This window comes from Pogona vitticeps, chromosome 1 (genome assembly GCF_051106095.1).
Source record: "Pogona vitticeps strain Pit_001003342236 chromosome 1, PviZW2.1, whole genome shotgun sequence".
Lineage (NCBI taxonomy): Eukaryota > Metazoa > Chordata > Lepidosauria > Squamata > Agamidae > Pogona > Pogona vitticeps.
The window spans coordinates 28,100,268-28,127,231 of record NC_135783.1 but is presented as its reverse complement, the minus strand read 5'-3'; the positions used below and the strand labels follow the sequence as shown (position 1 = coordinate 28,127,231).

Sequence of the window (26,964 nt, the reverse complement as noted above, 5' to 3'; positions counted from 1 at the left end):
GATCATCAAGTCCAGCCCTGGTCATGGAGGCACAGGGGGGAAATCAAATTCCCAACCTCTGGCTCCAGACCTAAAACACTGAGCTCTCTAGCAGTTCTAAATGACAACACCAAGAACACAAGGATAATGTTGCAAAACAGCTAGATTTATATATACTCTTTACCCTTTGGCAGTAACGACTTTTGTTCCAAGATCTGAAGAAGTCTATCTTAACCAACACCCCCCACACGTACACAGTGTCCCCCCCAATTCCAATAAAACACTCCCCAAAATGGCCCATCAATCCACAGCAATTTGACAAATGAGATGCAATGTGAGAAGCTGCTTTTGAAGAACAACAGCAAAAAGAAGCCCTACTGGGTTGAAAAGCATCCTGGGCACCTAAAGGAGCTCTTTGAAAACCAGGCTGCGGTCTTTGCAGAAGGTTTTGATTGCCGCTAAACTGCAGGGATGCAGGGAGAGCTTTTGCTGTCATCTTCAAAATTATTAGAGACAAAAATAGAAAACGATTCCCATAATATATAGCACATAAAGCCCAGCAGTTAGTAACTCAGCAGCAGTCATAGGAAGCAGCTTTGGAAGATGTTGGTTCCTTAAGATTAACTCCTTCTGTACAAAAGTAATCATGGATCCTTGCACCAAAACCAGTGTGATTTAACTCAATTTATTTTGCATGATGTTCATAACTCATCCTGGTCTGTAGTTTTTAGAGCTGAGATGTTTGGTTATTTAATCAGGTTGCTTGAGTTAAAACACACACTCATTTTAAATTGTGCCCCCAGTTAATTGGAAAGCAGTTGGGGGAGGAGGGTGGGTTTGTTTTTGTTTAAGTAGCCAGGGGTCAGAACTGTATTCCTAGAAAAGTTCTCCCCACAGATCAGAGATTTTCCTGCTAACTTTTTTTCATTCTCTTGTGTTTTCCTGGAAAGCCCCACATGAATGTCAGAAATGATGTGGGAATATACTACAAGATGCTGTAGCTAGGAGAAAGAATCACATTTTCCTAATTTATGCCAAAGGACCTTCTGCTTGTGCAAGAAGAACTTTTGATCCGAAATGGTACAGCAAATGTTCCAAACCCCCACCCCCACCCCCCCAAAAAAACAGGGATGGCAGACCTATCGTCTGTAAAGGCATTGCCAGTTCCTTTCCAGGATTGGGTGCCTCTTCTATGATGGCCTTAACATAATACTTACAGGTATCATCTGGAAATAAAGAAAATAGCCCCCCTCCCCATTTCAAAATGATTATGTCTATGAAAAATTATGCATATTTAATGTATAATTCCATTAACCAGTGAAAAGACATATGTGGCCATTTCAGATTTCTTTATTTGGATAAACTTGTAAGTTGTTCCAATATTATGTACCAAAAGAGTAAGTTGAAAACCTTTACCTGAAGAGCCAAGGAATCTTTTTCTTTTTGTGGCTTTAACATTTGTGTGTGCTTGCTTGGGAGTGAGAGGAGAGACTCTGTACATGGAAGATTGTAATATAGTGGTAGGCTAGCTAGATTAATGCAGACATTTTACAATCAGGAGGTATAACTTGCTAGTATTGAGGCTTTAAAGAGCCTCTGTGCCTTTAATTAAAAGTTCCTGCTCCTTTATTGCTTTTTGTTCAGCATGGTTGGGAGATTAGTGAGTTTTGTGTTATCTCTCTCCTCCAGTCTCTCTCTCTCTCTCTCTCTCTCCAGTGCATGTATCACAGTGCTTGTTTGCTCGTAATGCTAAACCATAGTTTAGTGTTACATGCATGAGCCTCCTATCTTCTTTGTAGAGTGATCAGAAGATGAGGAGATGCTTGAGACTGTCTTAATCAGGAAATGTGATTATTGTGTACTATGATTTACTGAGACCAAATGGTATCATTAATCATAGTTTGATGTAGGCTGAACTGAAAGCAATAAAGTAACCAGATATTGCAAAGAAAAAACTACGTAGTGGTTAATATTTCAGGGGAATTTGTAGAATGGAATTTAGTGCAAGTAAACAGTGTAGAAGGATTTTATCCATGGAAAATGACATTGCTGGATTATAGCATTGTACTATGTGACTGCACTTCTGCTGTTCGCAGAAAAGCAAAATGACTTTGCAGTCCTAATGACTACACAAGTAAGTTACCCCAGTCAGATTTCTGTACCTGTTGCAATATAGTTGAATTCCAAGTTCAGTTGCAGAAGACAATTTCAAATATGTCTGAGCAGCTGCACTAAATAGCATAGCATTCCAAAGACTAAGTCATCCTGTGCTCTGCCTGCAAGATGAGGTTCATCAGCCTTCAGTTGTGGTCTATCATGGATTTAATCAGTTTCCCTGAACTGCAGATACTGAATGTGAAGTCTTGGCAGGCCATAGTTGGCAAATTACATTCAACTGCATTTAGCATTTCCCCCAGCATCCCTATTTATTATATATGAGCACTGAGCCTGGCGGGTGGGCCCATAGGATGTCACAGAATTCTAGGGTTGAGAAAGGAGGGTTTTCTCCCCATGTTTTGTGGCACTGCTGTCAGAGTTAGGGATAAGAACACACATGAATCACAACACTACTGTTTTATTTCCTGCTTTTCTCCAGATGGCATGAGGTCCTTCACTGGTGTACCAAAAAACTAGGATCCAGGGGATGGGAGTGGACAGATGGATAATGGGTGCATGTACTTGAAACCAGTGTGCCATTTAGAGCAACACACATATAAAAGTTTCACTCTGAGACAATGAGCAGTTGCACCGGCTAGCAACATGGAGAGATGGTTTCCCAGGCTTTAACGGCCATGTCAGTGACAAGAATCAAACCATCTTCTTCAGTACTTTTTCTGTTCCACCCCACATGGTTTGAAAACTCTTGTAATGCTGAAAAATAGGGGCGCACCATAGTATTATTGTTTGTATCCTAGAACGCATGACCAGCCAAACAGTGCCCCTTACCCGAGGCCACCCGCACTGGCTCTAATCATAGGAGGCTCAGTGAACAATCATAGGGACATGGATGTGCTTCATCCACACATCCCACCTGTTTGGTTTCTCAAGATGTTTTGTTTTGACAAGGACAGGCCTATCGCAAGGCAAAATGAGGCCACTGCCTTGGCCAGGAGACAGATGGAGATGGGAAGCAGCAACAAAGTCATGAAAGACAATGTTGTGAGCCTTGTGCCACCTAAGCCAGCCTTGCTCCCTTGGGTGTCATGAAGGACACCATCCCATTACTGGCATTCAAGTAAAAATTTACTTGCCTTGAGCCAACACTGGTTGTTACGCATAGCTGTGAATTTTGTTGGTCTGAGAGCAGGAAGCCTGGAGATAAAAGAGCTAAATAAACCTTGCCAGCTGTTCATAGTGGCCTCTAACATATTTAAACCACAAAACTCCCCCACATACACTGAAAGAAGTGATAGCAAAATAATGAGGTTTGTTGACATATTTGTAGTCCAAAATATATGGTGGCCTTCATTTGGCCTGAAGTGTCCAGTTATTTAGGCTTATTTTAAGGACCAGTTGAGTTGTTCCTTTCCTGTTGTTTTGTCTTATTCTGATGCAGTTTATGCTTCCATTGGTAATGTAAGTAAAATACCCCCAGTTCATCTATTCAAGGAACTAAGGTAGATGTTCATAACACACAATGACAGTTCATAACACACAATGACAATAGATACATACAAGGGAGATTACTGCTTGTAGTTTTATTTAACTACAGATGTTGTTGCAGATAAATACAGGGGAGGAGCAGAGGTGAGAGGAAAATCTAAACAAAACGTTGCTTTTAAACAAACCTTTGTAGAAATAAACAAAGAGAAGGATCCACACATAGTTGTATGTAGAGTTAATCCACTAAAAGTAAAAAAAAATTAATGGAAATTTGGTTATTCCTTGCTAGTCATTGATTTTAATGGTTCTAATCTTAATATGACCAAGTCTAGATCCAATCCAATGTGTTGGATTCAAATTTGAGTGCATGGAAGTAGACTAGCTGAAGCAGACCCCAGTCTGTGTCTTCCCCCCAGCAAGTTTTCATGAGTATGCTACAGAAAGGATTTGATGGTCCAACTAATCAGGGTGAGGTACACTGGATCAATGCAGGTGGAAGAAGGGACTTCTGAATAGTAAGTTGAGGCATCTTGCAGAATCTAGGATCTAAGCTGTATGAAGAAATGGCCAACACGATGCCAAGTGTTCCAGCCATTGTGAAACACTATACCATGCATTTTCACAGCCTTTGCAACAGTCTTAGTAGAAAGACTCTCATCATTGTGGTTTGTGGGGTTGAATAGCTTTTGCAATTAAGTTTTCAAATGAAATAACAAGTGTTTGAAAGGATGTGCATTCTTCTCAGAATAATTTTCAAAGCCTCTGTATCTTCGGAATGTGTGTATTTTTGTCTGAGATTACATATGCAATATTAAAACCACCCTTCTTGCTTTAAATTTCATTTACAGCGCTGTCCAGATTTTCCAGAGAACATCCAGTTTAACAGCTACGAAGGTGATGTTCTACTTCTACAGTACTTCACTGTAATGAAATGAAAGAGCTCTTTGTTGTGACCATCCTGGTGACTTTTGTTTTCTTGTTTTGACTCAGTGTAGAATGTGGCGTGGAACCATTTAGAATATGGTCTTTAACTTAATCATCCAATATCTGTATGTGATGATATGAATACACAGCACACATGTATGTATTATTTTGGTTTATAATTGGTGTTACTGAACAATTAGCAGTATATCCTTCACTTTATGATCAAGGTATAAAAAAATAACAGAAGTCTTTTCCCAGTGAATTCTTTATTATTTTAGTCCAGTTCGGTATAAGGATTCTGTTTTCCTCAATGGTGTTTCATTTCTTTGTAAGACTTAATACTTCTAGTATAACCTATGACTAGGTTAGAACTATACAGTTGGGATATAGGAAACATATATTGGAACAACCAAAACACATATGCAGATATTACAGAGATGCATTAGAAATAATTCAGCATAAGTAAGGAAGCGATTTCGAGTTCACGATTGAGGAATACAAGAATAACCTCATAAAATTATATCTGGGGAAGAGTTAAATGTCAGCACTTGAAAACAAACACAAGAACAAAGACATACAGCATCTTGTTTAATACAGCCACATTGTCACTTAGCAAAAGAGACTCTTGTCTGGAAAGAGACTTCTGTGTATACAGTTGGTGGAGTTTGCATGTCTGCCTCATGATCTGAATCCTACATTAACCAGATGTGTTCATTGACACAGGAGGAGCTGTTCATGTTTATCTGAGGCTGCTAGTCCTTGCACATGATTAGTGGCACATCTTTTGACATGGATTGAGGCTGTTGATTTTAATGTGGCAGAAAATGCTTAATTAATTCATATGGCTTCTGTGTTCAGAACTTCACAGTCCTCTGAGCTCACTGTCACAAACTTTCCGATCTAGCCTCCCAGCAAGAAGTGTAGGGAGAAAGCAGCAAAACAACATCAAAATTGTGCCCCAGTGCAAGGAACATAGCCAAGGCATGGGCAATGATGATGATAGCAAGATATAGTTTCTGCATTAACCCACAGCCACAGTGCACTGGTAATTATGAGACATGCCATCCTGACTTTTCTGCCTCTGAGAACGAGATTCTCTGATTTGTGCAGGTATTGTTGAATAGAGAATGACAAATACTGAAACAATGAGTGAGTGAGTGTTCCTGTTGTTCTTGTGCTGCAGAAAAGTGCCTGGGTTTTTCTTGAATCCTTTTGCTGCATGGATGAGGTTGGGAGGGTGAACAAATAATAGATCAAACAATGGCATGGAATGTGCTAGCTCATTAGGGAATCCTTATGGAATCCTTCCCCATACGGCATCTCCCCCTTTCCCTTTCTTCCATTCACACCATTTTTGTTGGACTCTCCTAACATACCCACAGGAATTTATATCTGTTTAGGGATTATCTGTGCAGGGCTAACACAGGGAGGAAAAGGACCAAAATCCAAGTCCCTAGAGGAGTAATTGCAGTCAGTCAATGATTGTTGTCACTCTGAGGTCACTCAAGTCAGAAAAAGAATTATTTGTACGAAACCTAAGGGCCAGATGTAGCTAATTTCTGGCAGTGAATGTTTCCCTTAAAAGGAGAAGTTAATTTGAGTCTCTTCCTTGTTTTTGAGTACCTGTTTGTTATGTGTGTGGAAGAGAGTAATGTGTTATGGAGATCCAGCTTTGCACGTGCATTATAGACCAATGGATGCAAGACCACTTAAGTCCTTATTAACTTGAAGAATGGCATGTCCACAATCCTTTTATCGGACATGTGTACATGCTACATAAATGTGGGGGTATTTTATTTATTTAAATGGGATATTTCATTCCCATGGTTCATACCTAGATGCTGGTAACTTAAGAGTTAGACGTGGTCTGTGGCATGATGATAATTGCCATTGTATTTCTATTGTGCAAGGCTGGTCTGTACACAAAATAAGCATTTCATCACATAACAAAGTTTGTTCTTATAGTCATAGGTTACTTACGCTGCCTTCCTGTACTGCTTGTTATGTTGTCCTCCCACGTCTCTTTTCTGCCTCTGAGAAGGAGATTCTCTGATTTGTGCAGGTGTTGTTGAACAGAGAATCATTTTAACAATTCCCCACCTTGGTGTAACTTCACTTGTGCCACAGTGACTGCTGACCTCTTTGCATCCATTCAACAGAAGCCAATAGAGGATGGCAGCCTTTGGGGACTACCAAGGCAATAACCAATCATCTGCACTTCAAAGTAATAATAAGCATTTCAAAGAGTTCAAGACCATTGGGATGCTTCCAAGAATTCAATGTTATGTAAGAAACACTGTCATTAGTAAAGCATTTTTTTAAAATTTGATTTCACCACCACCCCACCACATTTTTTGTGTGTGGTGAGGATGGACTCAAGTAGAAAAACAAACATACAAAGCTTCTTGCAATAAAATGTTTTAACGTTTAGCCTTAAGACCTTTTCTGTAAGTCATAGATTTGAAACTGTGATGCTATCGTTGACTCCCTTTCTAATGTTCTGTATAGTGCTGACCACAGTTGTTGCCTCAAGATATAACGCACTTTGATTAGATTTCTTAAGTCTAATGGAAATTGTTCATCAAGTAATTCGGTTTATTTCTCCATATATTGCCTTCTCACTACAGTAGTTTTGCCATAGCCTTTTTCTCATGAAGCAAAGATCATAGTCAAAGGCACGTTGGATATCAGGAAGTTGACACTTGGTGTTTTCTGCATCGTTCACAACACATTTTCATACCCCTTGACCAAGATAGTATGTTTCTCCAATACTGTTTCCACATGACTCCTGAATGTTGTACAAATGTTATTTGTTGTGAGAAATTCCACAATATTATTGTATCTGAATTTAGAATGCTCAATACTGGAGGAGCCTTTCCCCCCCTAAGAAATGATGTTTCAGGGCAACTCCCCATCCCCTCCTTTCATCTTATTATTCCTACTTAATCTAAAGTTGACTGATTTTTTTTGTTGAAAGGAATCACCATTTAAATAATAGAAAATTTCAATAATCTTGTATCAGGATGAACTGATGTATGAAGTAATATGACTTTTCATAATGAATGTCTTATATTATTGTACCTTCATATACTCTCTATTTTTTCATCAGCTGGAAACATGGTGAAATCTTCTGTAGTTGCCACTGCATGAAACACTTTATGGATAAACAGTAATGCAGTTGTTCTGGCACTCCACAAAATGTACACTTGTTTTCATCCTTTCCAGAATCCACAGAATACTATCTCTTTTGATTATTTCTCTGCATTTGTCACTTTGTCTTATCAAGCATGAATAAAACAAAAATGAATAAGTAAATACTATTTTTGTGGTCAGCTGAAAAGCTGCCAGTAGAAAGAGAGAGAGGGGTGCGTGTGTGTATATCTCCTGTTTTGGAATGTTCCAATAAAGCTATGGTCACTGACATTAATATTCCCTTACTGACATTTTTAAACAAGCACAAATAATATTTGTAAAGGCAAAATTTAATTTTATTTATTATAGTAATAAACTATTTTATACATTACGCTGACTCTGCTTTCCTATTTGGACAAATGGCTATAATTTCACTTTTCTTTTCAAATTGACTCCCTGAATAATTTCTGAAGAGCATGAGAGAATAACAGATTTCTCCTTCCTTTTTGACTTTTGCTACCATTTTAAGGAATGAATTTCCATTTGGGTTTCTGTGATGTATAAGCAGCGAGTGAATAGAGTTAATTACAAGCACAGCATATGCTCCTCTGAAGTTCAGATTTGACTTGTAATAATTGTCTTCCAAAAACAGTATCTTCCCCTTTCCCCCTATCTACTGAAACATACTTGGTCATTGATGTGATGGTGGTAAAAAACTGATAACTCAATATGTCCAAGCAGTAGCTGTGATATTAAAGAGATTGTTGAGGCATGTCGTTGTAACAGTCAAACTCATTATAACAGTCCCCACAGCCATATTCCAAGGGAATGCAGGCCATGTTCCTCGAGCTAGTGTGAGAAATCTTAAATGGGAAAGAGGAGCCTGCAACTGTGATACTGACATCATCATTCTTTTTAATCAAAAGTTTCTGGTGTTTTGGTCTGAGCTTGGCTGTAAAATGTTAGATTTAGTTTTCACTGTTACTCTTACATGGAACAGGAAGATCACATCTAATTTTTTAAAAAATAATTTTTAAGTGATGATAAAACACTAAAGACATTACTTTGAAAGCACTGCTCTTCATGTGTATTGTTAATAGAAATGTTGATGGAAGAGTTACAATTTTAACATTAACACACGAAATCTAACATGTTATTTCTAAGCTCTACCTTTGACTCTATCACTCCCATTTCTTGTACATTTGCAACAGCCAAAAGTGAGGGATGTGTGAGTGTCATTCTCCTATGACGTCAGCTGGAAGCATGACAGTGCTGAAACATCAAGTGGACTGAAACATAATTCAATTATCTGTTGCGGTGATGGAAGACAAAATAATTAATTTTTTTTAATGATCTCTGCAGATTCAGAAGGGGAAGGTTTGTCTGTCACTACAGAGACTGTTACAGTTTATATTAAGGATTTATTTATAAATAACATTAAACTATTACTAAATTGATTTAGTACTTCAGAGCACAAATGGCTAGCTATTATAAAATTTAAAATAGGCATCATTATAATGGGTAAATGTTTACAAAGATGGACTACAATAATATTGCTAAGATCCATCGCATTTGAGTTTGGAAAATTATGGCAAAAGAGGACAGTTTTTTATCTCAAATTCAGGCTTTACCTGCCCAGATGAATGAATTCCAGTCATTAACTTACATAAGAAACAAAAATATAATGTAGGGCAGAGCAACCCCATTTGTTAAGAAAGAAGGCAGCCCCTACCTTGCTAATATAATGGAGTTCTTTTTTCTTAGTCACCCTTCAATATGATGGTGTGTTTGGCATGATGGGCGGCCAATCAGTCACCCATCATCAGAATGATGAAGATGCTTAAGCATCAAGCTTAATCCCACAATAAATATGAAATACTGTATTACAAGGCTGTTTATTGTGATTAAGTTCCTTTAGTCACTGGACTGAAGCAATTCCGTTTTTCCTGCAACAAGTGAAAACAGCACCTCAGTCACTCACTTGGAAAATAAAATTCAAGCAAATGAAGTCCAACAGTATAAACGGATAGGGACTTTTGCTATCTCCCTTGCATCCAACAGAAAGATGCAGATTGGGGTCAAACAAACAAAGGGCAGGGCACACATTTAGCTACACTAAATATGTTGTGCATGTGTGTTCTGTGCTGTCAACTCAGAACTGGCATATAGCAACCTTAATAGGGCTTTTAAGGTAAGTGAGATATTTAAGGAAAGGTTTTACCAGTTCCACTCCCCTAGTGAGTTTCTGTGGCCAAGTAGGGATTTGAACACTGTTCTCCAGAGTTGCTCTATCCACTCCACCACACTGGGAATTCGCACTAAATGGAGATGGACTGAAATCAATGTAGTCCTATTGGAGTCCCACTGACTTCAATGCGTCTACTCTTAGCATGGTTAAAATACTACAAGTACTACACCTGAAACTTTTTAACCTTGTACAGGGCTAAAGAGTGAGCATAGGTCAGAATGACTGTTGGTCAGATTGGTGGTATAAATATCAAACAAACAAACAGAAAATAAATAAATAAAGGGCAGAGAGGATGTGAGTTGTTCATATAAGCCCCATCTCTGTCATCTCCTCAGTCAGAAATCACTTAAGGGGAGGGCTGTCTCCTTAGGGCTCCACACCACATATATACCATAAGCCAAACCAATGTATTAGCTCTGCATCACACCTTCACTTGAACAAAGATCTCAGTGTGTTCTGGGGTGGGGGAACATGGTGCATGGTGTCTCATGGTACCACCACCCTTTTAGCCCATCAGTCTGAATTCAATTAAATGTTGTTGGCAGAAATGTGGGCTGGCCACCTGAAAGAAGTGAACTGTTTATAAGTATTCAATGATAACACACCAGGTTACCAAGTGCTGAATAGAGAGCTATCTTTTCAGTTGTGGCTACCTCTATGTAGTGAAAAGTCATTTTTGCCTGAAAGGCCAACTAAACAATGTGTATTTTTAAAGAAGGGACCTCTTCAAATGGTGAAAAGTGTCTGTCATTACATGCAATTTTGCTTTCCTTTACATCTAATAGCATGCTTTGTGTTCTGACTGGTCTTTTGACATTAAACAAGGGGTTCATTTACAAGTCTGATTGTTAAGCCCTGTATCTCTGAGGGCATCCTTTGGGGGGTGGGGAGGGAGAGCAAGCTAATGATAAGAAAAAAGTTCCTTCCCATTAATGTCTAGTTTGACTCAGAATCAAAGTCACGTGTGATTAATTGTACTGTGGCCTCATGTTTATTAATTTCTTAATAAGGTGATGTGGTTGCTAGAACTGCAAAAAATGAAGGGAAAGATTATTATTTTGCTACTCTTATGATAGCCTTGCAGCTTTTTAGAAGTGCCACATACAGCTGAAGGAAATAAAGGAAACTGTGATTGATGGTCAGACTGATCATACCAGGAAGCTGTATCTTTTTGATGAGTGGGAAGGGAAATTTCACTAGCTTTGCAAGAGGAGAGGATGGATGGGCTCCAGAGCCTCACTGATTATGCTGAAAAAGAATAATGAAGGATGCTTTCCTGAATAGAGGGAGAATGTCTCGTAGACTTTCCTGTTCCATACAGAATCATGCAATCACTGTGGAATAGATAGCGTCTATGGTGCTTATTTAATGTGAGGCAATGCACATTATAAAGTACTCTATTTGCATTATGCTGTTGGGTGCACCTAACAGGATTCTGTCCAATAAACGTCTGAAATAAATCTCTGATACTCTTTCTCTCTTCTGACCTCCTTTTAAGGATAGCCTGCATTCACGAAATGAGCAAAAAACAATTTTGAAAAGAGGAATCCACTGGGCTTCTACTTCCTCAGATCAACAATTTCCACTGTCTTGATAGATTTTTCTACGAAAGCTAACTGTCCAGAGAGCTAGATGATATTGCTGGAAGACAATCAATAAAGGATAGACTCAATAAAGAAAGCCCTGGTCATTTGTGTGCAAGACCTGAGCAGAGCTCTCAATGGTAGAACCTTTTGCAGGTCACTAATTCATAAAGTTTCCATAAGGTGGAAATGACTTGATGAAACATAGCAATAGCAAAACAAGATAATTAAGCAACTTTAATATCCCACAAGGGACGTGGTGGCGCTGCAGGCTAAACCGCAGAAGCCTGTGCTGCAGGGTCAGAAGACCAAGCAGTCGTAAGATTGAATCCACGCGACGGAGTGAGCACCCGTCGTTTGTCCCAGCTCCAGCCAACCTAGCGGTTCGAAAGCATGCAAATGCAAGTAGATAAATAGGAACCACCTCGGTGGGAAGGTAACAGCGTTCCGTGTCTAAGTCGCACTGGCCATGTGACCATGGAAGATTGTCTTCAGACAAAAACACTGGCTCTATGGCTTGGGAAACGGGGATGAGCACCGGCCCCTAGAGTCGAACACGACTGGACAAAAATTGTCATGGGGAACCTTTATATATATATATCCTCTAGAGTCAATGCTATATTTAAAGCCCAATCAGTGCACGGTTAGCAAAACTGTTCTCTCTGGCACTAGAATTAGGCATTTTATTCCCTTAGTGAACAGCTTGGAAATGACTAGATGCAAGTAATGTACATAGCTCCCTGTATCTGGTTACTTTTTATGTAACAAGTATTATAACTAATATTATACAGTGGTACCTCGGTTTACAAATGCCTCAGTTAACATAATTTTCAGTTTACGAATGAAAATCCATTGAAAATGATGCCTCGGTTTACAAATTTTTTTCTGCAATATGAAGCAAGTTTGCATTGCACTTGGGAGGCTTATCGCTCCTGTGCATGCATTCCTATGGGAAACCGTGTTTTGGTTTGCGAATTTTTCACATTACGAAACGGCCCGGAGAATGCATTAAAATCATAAACCAAGATACACCTGTAAAGGTATTATTTTGGTACAAATAATACCTAAGATATTTAGTATAACAAGTAAAGCCTCTTGCATTCAAAAGTCACATTTAAAGGGTATTTTAAGGCATTTTGAATGGATTTTTCCAGTTTCAGAATATTTTCTCATTAATCTTAACAAGATAGGTATGCTTTTGCCTTTTCATAGTTGTTTTCAAGGAGCAATATCAGCATAGTTAAGAGAGGGAACCAGAGAGTACTTTTATTCTTCCAGCCCAATGTGAACGCAATGTATTAATAGCGCATAATACACTAAGTAACTTGTGCAAGAGGATCAGCAATAACTGCAATGACAACCTGGCTGCTGAAAAGTAATGCATTATGCAGCAAATTCCTTTTAAAAACCAAGCTTTCTGAACTCTGCCCAGTTATTGAAACATACAAGGACAAAAAGCCCACTGATAGTGGACGGGATATGAGATACGAGAAATCTTGAGAAAGCCCTCTGTCTAATCTGTCCAAAGCATCAAGACCAAATTACCTAAATTCATCAGGTGACACTCTGAAGTTTCAATTTTCAACAACCACTGCAACCCCAGCCTTGGACATCAAAACTGGTATGTTATCTGCATGTGACCCAGCATTCTGGTGAGGCTGTTGGGCATACAGGGCACGATCCAGTCAAAATTAAGAAATTTTAGGTCACAGTGATTGTTTTCGGAAAGATTTTAACAGGCCCTTGACCTCTTGAAGTGAATGAAATTTACAGGAAGACTATGTGAGGCTGGATCCAGAATTTTGATTCCATTTGCGGGAGCATTCACTGTGTGGAATTCAAAAGGCAGTAGATTTCCTGGACCATTTCACCCCAGTGGGTGGTTGCTATCATCTGTAAAAAGAGGCTTGTACATGACAAATGGCTGGAATCCAGGGGCATTGTTTACAAATGTGCAGATGGCAATGTCATAGACTGCATATGTTGTAGTATCATTCTGTGTGGATTCTGCAGTAAAATATGTTTTACAAATAGCTGTGCATGGCCTTCAGTTAAAAATCTATTGAGCCAGAAAAAAGGGAGGGGTGCATGGATTCTGAGCTGTGAGTCGAATACAATTCATGGGAAAAAGAAAAAGTCAAGTCGCAGGTGCAACGTAAGTCCAACTTGACAGTCAGGCCCGCAACTCAAGTCCCTATACCTAGTCAGATCATTGGTCCTGCTGGTCGAGTCTGATTGGCAACAACTTTCCTGAGTTTTCAAGCAAGATTCGTCTCTAGCACTACTTGGGAGATCTCTCCTATTGTCCGATAGTCTTCCATCCAAGTACTAACCAGGTCTTATCCTATTCAGCTTTTGAAACCAGTTGATATTGTGTGTGTTTGAGGTGGGGTGGTTGCTAGAACTGCATAAAATGCGAGTGAAAGATGATTACAGTGGTGCCTCGCTTGACAATGATAATCCGTTCTGTTCAAATCGCTGTTAAGCGAAATCGTCAAGTGAAAATAAAAAAACCATTGAAATGCATTGAAAACCGGTCAATGCATTCCAATGAGTGAAATACCTCATTGTGCAGCGAAGATCCTCCATAGGATGGCCATTTTCCGATGCCTATAAAGCGAAGAATCTGTCCTGAACACAGTGGGGAGCCATTTTGCACAGCGAGGAGCCATTCAATCAGCTGTTTTTGATAGTCGTTAAGCAAAAAAATCGGTTCTGGAAGCAGGGGACCGATCGTCGTCAAGCGGATTTTCCCCATTTAAACATCGTTTTGCGATCACAATAGCGATTGCAAAAAACTCATCGTAAAGTGGATTCATCGTGGAGCGGGGTAATCGTCAAGCGGGGCACCACTGTATTTTACTACTCTTATGACAGTCATGCAGCTTTTTAGAAAGATATTAAGCTTTTTCTGTCTGACCTGGTTTAAGCAGATTAGTCAAATTAAGCTGCTTTGAATTCTCCGATGTGAAACAGATATGGGAGTAAAGCTCGCTGAACCATCCGTAATCAAGGCAGAATTAAAGAACACGCCAATTAGAATAATTGTACAAACATAATTGTTACAAAATGACATTTGCCATATGCTAGCATATTCAAACAACCAAATTCTGCTTTATTTCAAATGGAAACAACACAATTCTGCTTTGTTCCAAAAATCCATTAAGGATTTTTAAAAAAGTTTTGCTTGGGTTGTTAACCCCACTCCCTTAAATATTAAATTTCCTCTAGGGAAATGACCTGCCTGCAGGAGTGTGACAATCAAAAACATGGATAAACAGTATCCATCTGAGTTTTCCTCTTTCATAATTTTTGTTGTTTCATGACGGTGATATGATGTCCTTCCAGAATGTTACCAGGAGATGCCTGAAGTCTTTAGAAAGCTTATTTATAAATATTATGAACAGGAACCAGGGGTCCGTAAAAAGGTTCCAACAACACTAACTATCATACCTCTTCACAGCAGCCTATATTGTAAAACTTTCCAAGTGGGAAAAGGGAGATGTCCACAGAAATGGAATTGATGTACCTGCTCATCCCTAGCGGAATTATTCTTTAATTTGTCTGACCTAAAAACATTAATAGATACTGAAGGATAGGATATTGGAATTTTATAAGTATTCCGAAGTTGTGAAGAGACTGTAATCCTCGTTAGGTATTATGCCTGAATCCGTTGAGGGCTGAAAGTGTGGTGAAGGTGGGAGGTGCGCACATGAGGTCGTATTTCCATCTCAGAATTCACTCAGACTTGCACATGTTTAACATGAAGCCTGTACAGTATATGAAATCAACTGAATGTATACAGTGGGGTCTTGACTTCAGAACGGCTCAAGTTAAGAACATTTTGACTTAAGAACCGCTCTCTTAGGAAAATATTGACTTGACTCACATACTTAGATTTGAGTTAAGAACTGAAAAAAAACCACGTGGGAGGCAGGGAAAGTGCAAAATTTGAACTTTCAGTTAACTGTTGGCCAGTGAAAAGGGTGCCTGTCTGCTTCCTCACTCCTCCCAGCATTTAGAGTGGATTGGGAGACAGTCTTCAGACTGCCTGGTACTGTACTGCCTGGACTGTATTTTCCCTGCCTTCCCTGAACCTTTCTTGACCTAAGAAAAAAAGAAACAAAATATCCCCCTCTACAGAAAACCCTTGACGATCTTTTTCTTACTTTGTTCTCTATTTTTATTTATGTTTTAGCTGTAATGTCTTAAAATTACATTGTTGTTTTATTGTAAGCCGCCTAGAGTGGTCTAATACGATCAGATAGGCGGGATAGAAATAAAATAAATAAATAAATAAATAAATAAATAAATAAATAAATAAATAAATAAATAAATAAATAAATAGTGGTCGAAGACAGAATAGCAGCTTCCCATTAGTTTCTATGGACGGAAAAGAGCAGATACGGATCAAATGGTTTTCAATGCATTCCTATGGGAAATGCAGATTTGACCTGAGAACTTTTTGACTTGAGAACCGCCTTCCAATATGGATTAAGTACTCAAGTCAAGACCCCACTGTATACAGTGTTTCCATGATCAGGACAAGGATAAGGTTGACAGAGTCCTGATGATCGTGCTTTCTGCCTTTCCTATGGCTGAGTTGCAGGCATAGGGGTGGGTCTTACGTATATTCCCATGTCCTCACCACCCTTTTAGACCTATGTGGATTCAGAAGCAGGATGACTGTCACTCGGTTTCACATGGCCTCCAGGGGCGTGTCATATAGGGACAAGAGAGGTGACTGAGCCCAGAGGCTCACTTGCCAGAAGAATAAAGAGTTTCCCCTGGATTCACAATCTTGGCCTGAGAGGAGTAGACGGTCACGAAAAAAGCAGCAGGCCAGACGTGGAAAAGTAAAGACCCATTAATGCATCAGTTTGGGCCAAGATGCATGGCCCTTCTCATTCTGCCCCATGGCAAAATATCAGCTGGACAATTGCAAAGAATAAATAGGCTCCATATCAAATTGGCCTTATTCTAAGTTAATACTAATTAATCACTAATTGTTATTTTTTAAAAGCACCAATAAAAATCTAGGAAATGGTAAATCATTTCTGAGTATTCTCTACCCAGAGAACCTGGAAAATGTATCATAATTGACTCAATCGCACATATTTATTATTGTATTATAAAGATTTATGGAACCAGTCTCTTATTTGTCCCTAATCCATTCTCCCACTTCAACTTCTCCACTTCACATTGTCCTCTCACTGTTTTGATACAGTGGTGCCTCGACTTACGAATGTCCCTACTTATGACCATTTCGATTTACGACCAACTCCGGCCGTAAAATTTTGCTTCTACTTACGACCAGAGCTTCCACTTATGAACAGAAAAATGCAGGGAGGAAAGGTGGGAAATTCAAATTTCTAAGTGTAGGTGGCAACGAGGCTGCTTCTTTGTAGCTCTTTTGCCCCAGCAGTTAGAGAGTGTGCATCGGAGGAGACTTCAGAATGCCTCACTTCTGCTCCTGAGTGTGTGTGTGTGTTTGTAGAGAGGCTTTGGGCTGCCTGGTAAGGTAAGGTGCTGTTTTCTGCTTTTTAAAAACTGTTCTGGGTGTTTTTGCAGCAGGGTTCTAGGCTGTGGGGGTTATGTTTCTGTGCTGTGATCGGTCTTGGGGGGTTGTTTTTTGTTTTTTTTTCCCCATTTCTGATGGGTCTTGGGGGTTTTGTTGCTTTTTGGAGTGTTTTTTCCCATTTTCGATGGGTCTTGCGGGGTTGGTTTGGGTTTTTTTTGCTTCCCATTTCCAATGGGTCTTGGGGGATTTGCTTGGTTTTTGGGGGGATCCCCATTTCTGATGGGTCGTGCAGGCTTCTCTTGCTGTTTCCTTTGTTTTCTTTGCATTTCCGACCTGCCTCCTTTGTTCTCTGTGCATTTCCAATCTGTTCCATTTGTTTTCTGTGCATTTCCAATGGTTTTTGCATGCTTGATTGTTTTTCTTTTTTTTTTCTCCCCTTCGACCAGAAGGGATTAATTGCATTTGCAATGAGTCTTGCAGTGATTTGTGTGTGTGTGTGTAATTTTTTTCTTTGGCCGGAACAGATTAATTGCATTTCAATGCATTCATATGGGAAATGGTGCTTCGACGTACGACCATTTTGAGTCACGTCTACCTTCTGGAACAGATTATGGTCATAAGTCAAGGCACCACTGTATTACTTTGTAAATATTATTCAAAATCAAAGACTCTGGATAGATCGTAAATTTCTATGTACAGTCAGCAACAAAGCTGTATTGTTGTAATATGTAACATAAGAGAACACATAAGAATTGTGAAATTCATTAACACTTTTCCATCCTAAAACCACCAGTGAAATCATGGCTAGATAAAGCAACCATTTCTCAAAACTTCTCTTCATTTTTTTTAAACAAAAGCTGCTACTGCAGGTTAAAGTTGAAGTCAAAGCTGTCCTCCCTTTCGGTGAAGTGGGGAAGGCAGCTCACACAACAGATTCCAGGAGTATGTGAGGGCTGTCAGCAAGAGTTCCTCCAACCACCAGATGGCAGAGTTGAATGTGCAGCCCACCAGTACTGTAGCATAAACTGGGAATGACAGTACCCATTTCCAACCCTTTCTCATCAAAGAGTCCAATATACATCGTCAAATAATTATGATAGTTGTGCCCCGCTTTACAATTGCCCCGCATTATGACGAAACCACATTACGACGACGTTTTTGCGATCGCAAAAGGATGATCTCAATAGGGGTTTTTCGCTTTGTGATGATCGGTTCCCTGCTTCGGGAACTGATTCTTTGCAAAACAACGATTTTCGGACAGCTGATCAGCGGTTTCAAAATGGCTGCCGGGTAAATAAAATGGCTCCCTGCTGCTTTCTGGGACAGATTCCTTGCTGCACCGACACCGAAAATGGCCGCCCTATGGAGGATCTTCGCTGGACAGTGAATTTCCAGCCCATTGGAACGCATTGAAGGGGTTTCAATGCGTTTCAATGGGCTTTTTATTTTCGCATTACGGCGTTTTCATTCTACAGCGATTTCGCTGGAACGAATTTACATCGTAATGCGAGGCACCACTATACAGTGGGGTCTCGGCTTACGAACTTAATCCGTATTGGAAGGTGGTTCTTAGGTCGAAAAGTTCTTAGGTCGAATCTGCATTTCCCATAGGAATGCATTGAAAACCATTTAATCTGTATCTGCTCTTTTCCGTCCATAGAAACTAATGGGAAGCTGCTATTCCGCCTTCTGCCACTAGAGGGGGATATTTTTTCTCTCTTAGGTTCAGGAAACGAGGAGGAAGGCAGGGAACAGTTTGCAAAGCACTTTAGATATCTTTTTTTTCAACAAAGCCAATTTAAAATCATGTTTTAAAGCATGTTGTGCTGATTTTTCAGCACAAAGACACACAGGCAGGCTTTTTAGGTGCTGAGCAAGCCTCCCCAAGTCTCTTCAGAGCCAGCCCATAGACGGGGAGAGGAGGGTGCAGGAGCGGGGGAAAATCACAAAATGGCTGCCAGACTCCCTTCTGGGTGTCGGCTTTTAGCTGTTTCCTGCTCTTTTTCCTGCTGTTTGGGGGCTACCAAGGCCTGGTAAGTGACTTTCTTTTATTTATTTTTAAGTTTCTGACCCCCTTTTCCCCCTCCAGAAGCCTCTAAGGGGAGGGAGGGGGCACTTTTTTCCTGTAGGTAACTCGAGGGAAGTTCGTATGTCGAGTCCTTATTTCCCCTATAGGGTGGGTTTGTAAGTTGAATTGTTCGCAAGTAGGGTCATTCGTAAGTCGAGACCCCACTGTACATAAAAACAGCACCATCATGAGAGACAAAAAATATTTTTAAAACATTTGGCTTTCATGGAATGGGTTCTAAATTAACACATACTGCAATGGTTTCTACAATTTAAGAGAATTTTATTGGCGTTATTCTAACAAATGCATATTGCTATGGCATCCATATGCCTTCAGATAAAATGCGCCCTGTTAGTATTTTAGCCAGAGCTTGCAAAGGTTCATTTTTTGGACTCTAACTCCCAGAATCCCTCTAGTCAGCATGACCATGCTGGTTGGAGGATTCTGGAAACTGTAGTCCAAAGAAGTAAATTTCGTGAGTTTTGATCATGGCACAGTGTTGTACTCTGAGAGAGAGGGGACTTCATGTTTGTCCTTTTTTTTTTAAGATCCAGGTGGCTTCCATTCAGACAGCTGTTATTGTTTGGAGTAGTTCTGTTGCCATTCAATCCCAACATGAGAGCAGCAATACAGCAGTCCAAAAACAGAGAGCGTTGCCCAGGGCCAGCCTGTGAACATAGAGAATAGAAAAGATTAAGGCAGGCACAACTTCTTATCATCCATGAAGCTATGCAACAAACTTCAGAGCTCTCAACAGTGCCGGTCTCTTAATTCTGAATCGAATGTGAATCATGGGATTCCACTTTCTCAAGATCACTTTGGGGGTTTCACTTACTTTGATCTTTATTCAGGTTTTATTTAAGGACACCAAGACCTAAATTGCCAAAAGCCACAAAGCAGAGGTATCAAAATAAGCTAAGATAAGGCTTCACAGCTCCATAATCACACCCCTTACTGTAAATGTTCTGTTAATATGTCAGTTAATACGTGGTGGCGCTGTGGGCTAAACTGCAGAATCCTGTGCTGCAGGGTCAGAAGACCAGCAGTCGTAAGATCGAATCCATGTGACGGAGTGAGCTCCCGTCGCTTTGTCCCAGCTCCTCGCCAACCTAGCAGTTCGAAAGCATGCAAATATGAGTAGATAAATAGGTACCACCTTGGTGGGAAGGTAAAACGGCGTTCCCTAGTCATGCTGTCCACGTGGCAACGGAAACTGTCTTCGGACAAGCGCTGGCTCTACGGCTTGAAAACGGGATAAGCACCACCCCCTAGAGTCGGACACGACTGGACTAAAAATGTCAAGGGGAACCTTTACCTTTACCTTACATATTGCACAATTACTGTGAAATTCAGGTAATGGAAAAAGAATTCCTCTAGAAAATACTATGTTTTAGAGAGAAAAATAAGTATTCACTATAGTTTCCCACAAGTGGACATAACCCTTTGGCTGATGTTGTGGGCTTCGGACCCTCATTATGTCGTTATGTGGGGTTATTCATATGTGAATACAAATACTGTACCCCTATCTCTAGTCTGGACCGAAGAATGAAAACAAGAAATCTAAAGACAAGTAAGAATCAAAGTGGAGTTTGTTATCATTGTCTAGGATAATGTTGGCCTGATAGCTCACTAAATTAGGCATCAGAGATTGAGTGTTCAACCCCCCCCCCATGGCTTCTGGGAAAGAGTCAGCCTGTGTAGTCTTGGGCAAACTGTAGAGTACCAGAGCACTCCCAAGAAGAAGAGAACAACAAATTATTTCTGAGTAGTCCGCACTCAGAAAACTCTGGAAAGGACTGCCATAAGTGGGGATTGACTTGAGAACACATAATTATTATTATTATTTAAAATGCTTCCATTCCAAAATGGTTACTTCCTAGTGCAATGCATTTGCTTTGAGAAGTTTTATGGAAAAAACCAGCAAGGTAATTTTTCTGTGTTTGCCAACTCCAGCAACCTGGAGAACTCCTTTTGTATGGCACTATTTCACAATACCTTGTTATATTAAATAGAGAGAGAGAATGGAATAGAACAGATTAGAACAGAATAGATGAAAATAAATGAAGAGTCAGATTAAAATGCAATCAAATGCATTTATTGCTGTAAATGTGACATTATACCATTTTATCACCCAATGTTATCCAATTTCAGAAGCTAAGCAAGGTGAGTCCTGATTAGTAATTGCATGGGAGATCATCAGAAATCTCCAGTAAACCTTGGAGAACTACTGCCATTCACAGCTAACAATAAATCAACTTTCTGCATTCTATAGAATTCTACGGTCTGCCCTCCCTTTGAATGAGGGAGACACCGGATCCTAACTGATATTTTGACATGGCTTATACTTTCAGTGACTGCAACATCAATTATCAGCCTACATGTACGAATGCACCAAGTAGGCAAAAGAACCCATCAGCACAATTGCACAGATTAGGGTCCTCAGAGCAGATCTCATGTGCTCCTTCGAATCCCAACAGATTGTAGAGTTTGGTCTTTTGACCCATTTATATAATTGAATGGACAGAACTCAAACTCATTGTCTTGATTCAATTCAGTTTCTTTTATCTTTCTCTGAATGAAGAACATTTTTTTAAAAATAAAGATGGTAAAGCATATTCACATCTGAAAAAAATGTTCCCATTGATCTTGCAAATTGTTAAGGTTTTAGGTTCCCCTTGACATTTAGTCTAGTCGTGTCTGACTCTAGGGCGCAGTGCTCATCCCCGTTTCCAAGCCATAGAGCCAGCGTTTTGTCCATAGAGGTTTTAGAAGTAAGTTAAACAAACAATAAACTGTCCTTTCCTTTAAACAACCTTAGGAGATGGCATCAGGGTGGAAGCAAAGGAAAGGATATAGAAAAAACACAGCCCTCAAATAAAAGTCCGGTAAATTTCATTCCATTTAGGCTTTGTATCAAATACACCACTGCAGGCATCACTTTAAAAGAAGGCCAAAGCACCCTTGAAATGACTGCTGCAAATGAATGGCCTGTGTGTTCTTATGATTTGATTACAGGAGACGTGATGACACAGAAGTCACTAAAGAGAAATTAATTCTTTGGTGACATCATTTGAGTCTCACTGTGGAGGGAGGGCTGCTAAACCGGCAACACCATTTGCAAATGAAAACACGTGGAAGTCTCACATTTAACCTGCAAGAAAGTTGAAGCCCTGTTTTGTGGTGATGGGGAGGATTTTTATCCAATTGTTTTTAAAAATCTGAAGGAACATACACATTTTTCATAAGACAGGCCAATATTGTAGTACTCAAGGTCTTCCTAGCTATTGAATGAAAGACTTTGGCTTTATGTTATCAAACAAAATACTGTATAGTCACACATGCAAACACTCTAGCACCACTCATTGTCAGGTTGCTGAGAAATCTTCAGCATCCGTTGAATCCTCCAGGGACGCTAGGAGTTGTAGTCCAAAAAGCCAAACCAAAAGACCACCTTTCCAAGCTCTAGGAATAGGCGGGGTGCCTGATTCACAAAAGGATGAGGCCTGGCAACCTGGTGAGTAGATCTACAGATACAAGGGATGTTGGCAAGTCTTTAAGTCCAAGTCCTGATTCCAAGTCTGAGTCTTTGGTACCAAGTCCCAAGTCTGAGTCCCTAGCAAAAACAAGCTTCCCCCTCAAAAGGGAGGGGTGGTGGGTTCTGAGTCCTGAGTTGAGTCTGAGTCATTGGGGGAAAAAAGTCAAGTCACTGGTGTAACTTAAGTCCAATTTGACAGCAAGTCTCGTGACTTGAGTCCCCATTCGTGGCAGACACCTATCTAGAGTTCACTCTTCCATAGGAAACACATGGCACATAGTGTTACAGTAATTGGAGTGAGGCAGACCACTGGTTCCTCTGCTCACTCTGCCCACTACGAAAGTTGCAGGATCTACAAGCTTTCTGGCACGAGTCTTTCTCAGAATTGCTCCCCCAAAATAAACCAGGAACCCATTGCCCCTACAAGATTCCAGCCAATAGGCACAGCTTTAAAACAACACAACATAAAAACAAAAGAAAACCTTACCATCTCCTCCAAGAATCAATTCCACACTATCATTACGTAATTCAAGAAAATAACATGGAGGAGGCAGTGCTGCAATGGTATTCCCCCCCCAAAAAAAACACATAATTCCTGCTTCTGACAAGGCTTGTATACACTCACTTGTAATCTGTTCAAACAGCCCCCTGTACATGACTGCTGATATTGCTTTGTAAAAGAGCCGAGCACCAGTCACAGGGCAGTTTACCGTGGAAATGCAAGAGCTAGCCCTGCTGCAAGAGAGAGAGACACAACACAGCCCTTCCTAGAATGCAATGGGCAAAGTCTTCACTGCATGCATTCTAATAAGGTCTTGGAATTTTCCTGCACAGCAGCATCTATGAAACAAGTACATATGCATCCAGCTCATTGTTTTAAGCACAGCCTGTCCTGCATTACAGGTTTCTCTGGGTTATATACTAACATCCAGATGGAAAAAGAAAGCCACCCTTCGTTTGAAGCTTGGAAAAAGTAACTTTTTTGGCTACAAACTCAAAGCACACACACACACCTGGCCCTAAACATGGATGGGTGACCATGGTGCTTGAGGGATTTTTGGAAAAAAGTAAATTTTCTAAGCTCTGGCTGCTTCAGACACATCATCTGCTGCTTAAAGCTTCCTAATTCACAGGGCCAGGGATCACCCTTGGGACATTCTTTATATATGGCCTGTGCTCCACCACTGAACTTGCTTCCTTGATAATTCTGAAACTAATTCAAGACGTTTGGTTTAAACACTAAGGCCAAACCACACACACATGTGATCTTGCTGTCTCTCACATGCTTGAATGTGCTGGGATTGCACACTCAGTTGCACACCTGTGCATGTCATGGACAGCCAGAGAAATGCAAAAATGACATTTCTGCCATGTTTCCAATGTAGAGTTTTGAGTAGCCTCCCATCTAAGAGACTGGTAAGGCGTTTTATCTGTTCAGCTTTAGTTTAACAAGACTTCAAGATCATTTGACCCATTCACTGAGCCTTTGGAGGGCCAATTTTAATGAACCAATTTGATCTAATCAATTTACTTAATCATGTGCCACCTCTTACTCTCTATGACTATGAAGGATCTGAGGGTGAAGTCCCACTGTGGTGTAGTCCCACTGCCATGTTAGTTGACAACATTTTAGCAGCATGGACTTTGAACTAAAAAAATGCAAATACATTTTGAACTAAAAAGTATGACAGCAACAAAATTCAAAATGACCTTGATAGGATGGAGCCAAAAGCAGCAGAATGAAATCAACAGGGATGAGTGCAAAGTCCTGCACCTTGGAAAAAGAAACTAATTGCACAGTTACAAGATGGGGGATACCTGGCTCACCAAAACTACGAGCAAGAGGGATCTCAGAATTTCCTAGACCACAAGCTAAATATAAGCCAACAGTGTGATGTGGCTACAAAAAAGGCAAATGCTATTTTAGACTGCATTAATCAATGTATAGTTTCCAAATCCCACAAGATGCTAGTCCCCCTCCATTCAGCACTGGTTAGGCCTCGCCTTGAGTATTGTGTCCAGTTCTGGAAACAACACTTCAAGAAAGATGCTGACAAATTGGAACAAGTTCAGAGGAGGGCGACAAGGATGATTAGGGGGCTGGAAACCAAGCCTTTTGAGGAAAGGCTGAAAGAACTGGGGATGTTTAGCCTTGAGAAAAGAAGATTGAGAGGTGATATGATAACACTTTTCAAATATTTGAAGGGCTGTCATACAGAGGAGGGACAAGATTTGTTCTAGATCATCCCAGAATGCAGGACGCGCAACAATGGGATCAAGTTAAAGGAAGCCAGATTTTGGTTGAATATCAGGAAAAACCTCCTACCAGTTAGAGCCATATGACAGTGGAACCAATTATCTTGGGAGTTGGTGAGAGCTCTAACACTGGAGTGGTACGAGAAAAACTTAGATAATCACTTGGCAGATATGCTTTGATTGTATTCCTGCATTGGACTGGACTTGCTGGCCTTGTAGGCCCCTTCCGATTTCACTTTTCTATGATTCTATGATTGTTTTCATACAGAATGGTTCATAACATTATAGCACTCAAAGCACTATTATGAGAGAACAACAAGGCATGGATGGAATAATTTCAAAATAACGGGGCATATTAAAAACCTATTCTGTAGCTGGCAAAATCAGTGAAAGAACTGAGCTCATTACCAGGAAGTGAAAGAATGTCCATTTTGATAACCCATCATAGCACTGATTCCACAATTTTGGGGGGGGGGGGGGTAGGGAAATCCAAGTGTTAAACGCAATAAGATATATTTTGAAATCCAAGATGCAGGTATTAAAGGCAACTAGATGTCCTGTGTTTTTGGTCACTCTTTTTTTGCATGTAATATTTTCAGCCTGGAAGGGAAATGTGGTGCACGGGAATTATGCTGTCCTGCTATGCTGGGCAGGGCTGATGGTAATTCCAGTCTAAGATATGGAGGTCTATCTCTTTCCCATCCTTGTCTTAGGTGGAAGTATTCCTCTCTAAATTAAAGGAAATTATGTTTAATGTAGAATGTACTGTCCTGTTTACTTATGGATAGGTAATTTCTGACTAACAAAACAAAGCCTGAAATCCTCTTGCATAACTACATGGGTGTAAATGGCAATGATCTTATCAGACCACAATGTTAAGCTGCAATATAATTTAAAACTTTCTATTTCGCCTCTATCCCCATAGGCTCCCTTGGAATCCTTTTTGACCTGAAGAAGTGAATAAAAGAAAATCACTGCTGTAATACTGTCAGTGGTCCTAATCCTACCAGTGGCATTTAAAAATATATATTAAAGGCTCCCCACCCAATTCCAAGGCTCCCAAAGTCAAGATGGATCCCTAGGAAGCTTGGAACCTGAGGAAGGGAAGCTTTAAATTAAATTAAATTATTAAAATAAATTAACATTGCAGGTGATGATGTTGTCACAATTAATGCCCATGTAGCTCTGCCAACAGAATTTCAGCTAATGTGTTGTACTATCTTATTTGACTTTCTTGATGGAAAATAGACCCTAAAAAGTGTTTTGGCCAGGATATGCAGGAAATACAGGATAACCCCAAACTCTTCTAAACCTGCTCCCCTACTAATGTCACACTTTGTGTATGAACCAGCACTTAGTCCCTATCATATAGATTATAGCAGGAGGAGAACTTCACTAATCTTGATGTGCTGCTTTTTCCTGTCCTTCTCCTATCCTTTGGATGCTGTGATATATCCCAACCAGTCTCCCAGCTGATAAGTTTTTCTCCATCCAGCAACTGGATTCCTATTCATTTTTATCTTGAAAGATCAGCTGAGGCAATCTGTACCTTTTGTTTGTCATCAAATGACTGAAGTATGCTAGATGTCTGCTTTTTATGACTTCTTGGTCTTCCTCTTTAGTTCTTCCCAATGCAAGACATTTGGCCACCTTCCGAATCTGAAGACATTCTTAGCATCCCACAGCACATCGAGATCTCAAAAGTTTCTCATAGTAGCCTGCCTGAAGGTTCATAGATAACTAAGCACAACATCCATCCCCCAAGTTTTAGTTTCTAATGTTAACCCTTAGCAGAGTGTTGAAGGTAGCCATGCACCAAACAGAGCACATGATCAAAGGCAGGGCTGCTACTGCTAAGGCTAAAAACAGTCTTGTAACTGAAAACAACCACTTCCTGTACTGAATCAATGTTTTAGAACTTGGAGCAGAATTTCACCCCCTTCTTTTTGGCAGGCCATAGATCTTCGGCACAGTAAAAACCAGCAAGGACTTCAAAAATGGCATGAAATCCAGCATTGAGGCTTGCCCCCAACCAGTTTTGTGCTTTGTCAGATGGCTATGCTGCCAGCAGAAGAGCTCCTGGGAGAACAATGTTCTGCTATCATTAGTTTTTCT

General features: G+C 40.1%; 2 protein-coding genes across 7 annotated transcripts in view; one reads left to right on the top strand and one right to left on the bottom strand.

Moving 5' to 3' along the window:
* KCNH1 (potassium voltage-gated channel subfamily H member 1) overlaps positions 1 to 8,029 on the top strand; it is a 320,211-nt gene extending 312,182 nt beyond the window's left edge. The window contains exon 12 of the transcript XR_012083630.2: positions 4,431 to 8,029. The gene's annotated coding sequence lies outside the window, so the exon portion shown is untranslated. The remainder of the gene's footprint in view (positions 1 to 4,430) is intronic.
* An 11,290-nt stretch (positions 8,030 to 19,319) lies between these two features.
* Positions 19,320 to 26,964, bottom strand: part of HHAT (hedgehog acyltransferase) — a 205,717-nt gene continuing 198,072 nt past the window's right edge. For all 6 annotated transcript variants that reach the window (XM_078382932.1, XM_078382931.1, XM_020794598.3 and 3 more), the window contains one exon: positions 19,320 to 19,726. In XM_078382932.1, the coding sequence (XP_078239058.1) occupies positions 19,635 to 19,726 (92 nt within the window). In that variant the 3' untranslated portion in view covers positions 19,320 to 19,634. The remainder of the gene's footprint in view (positions 19,727 to 26,964) is intronic.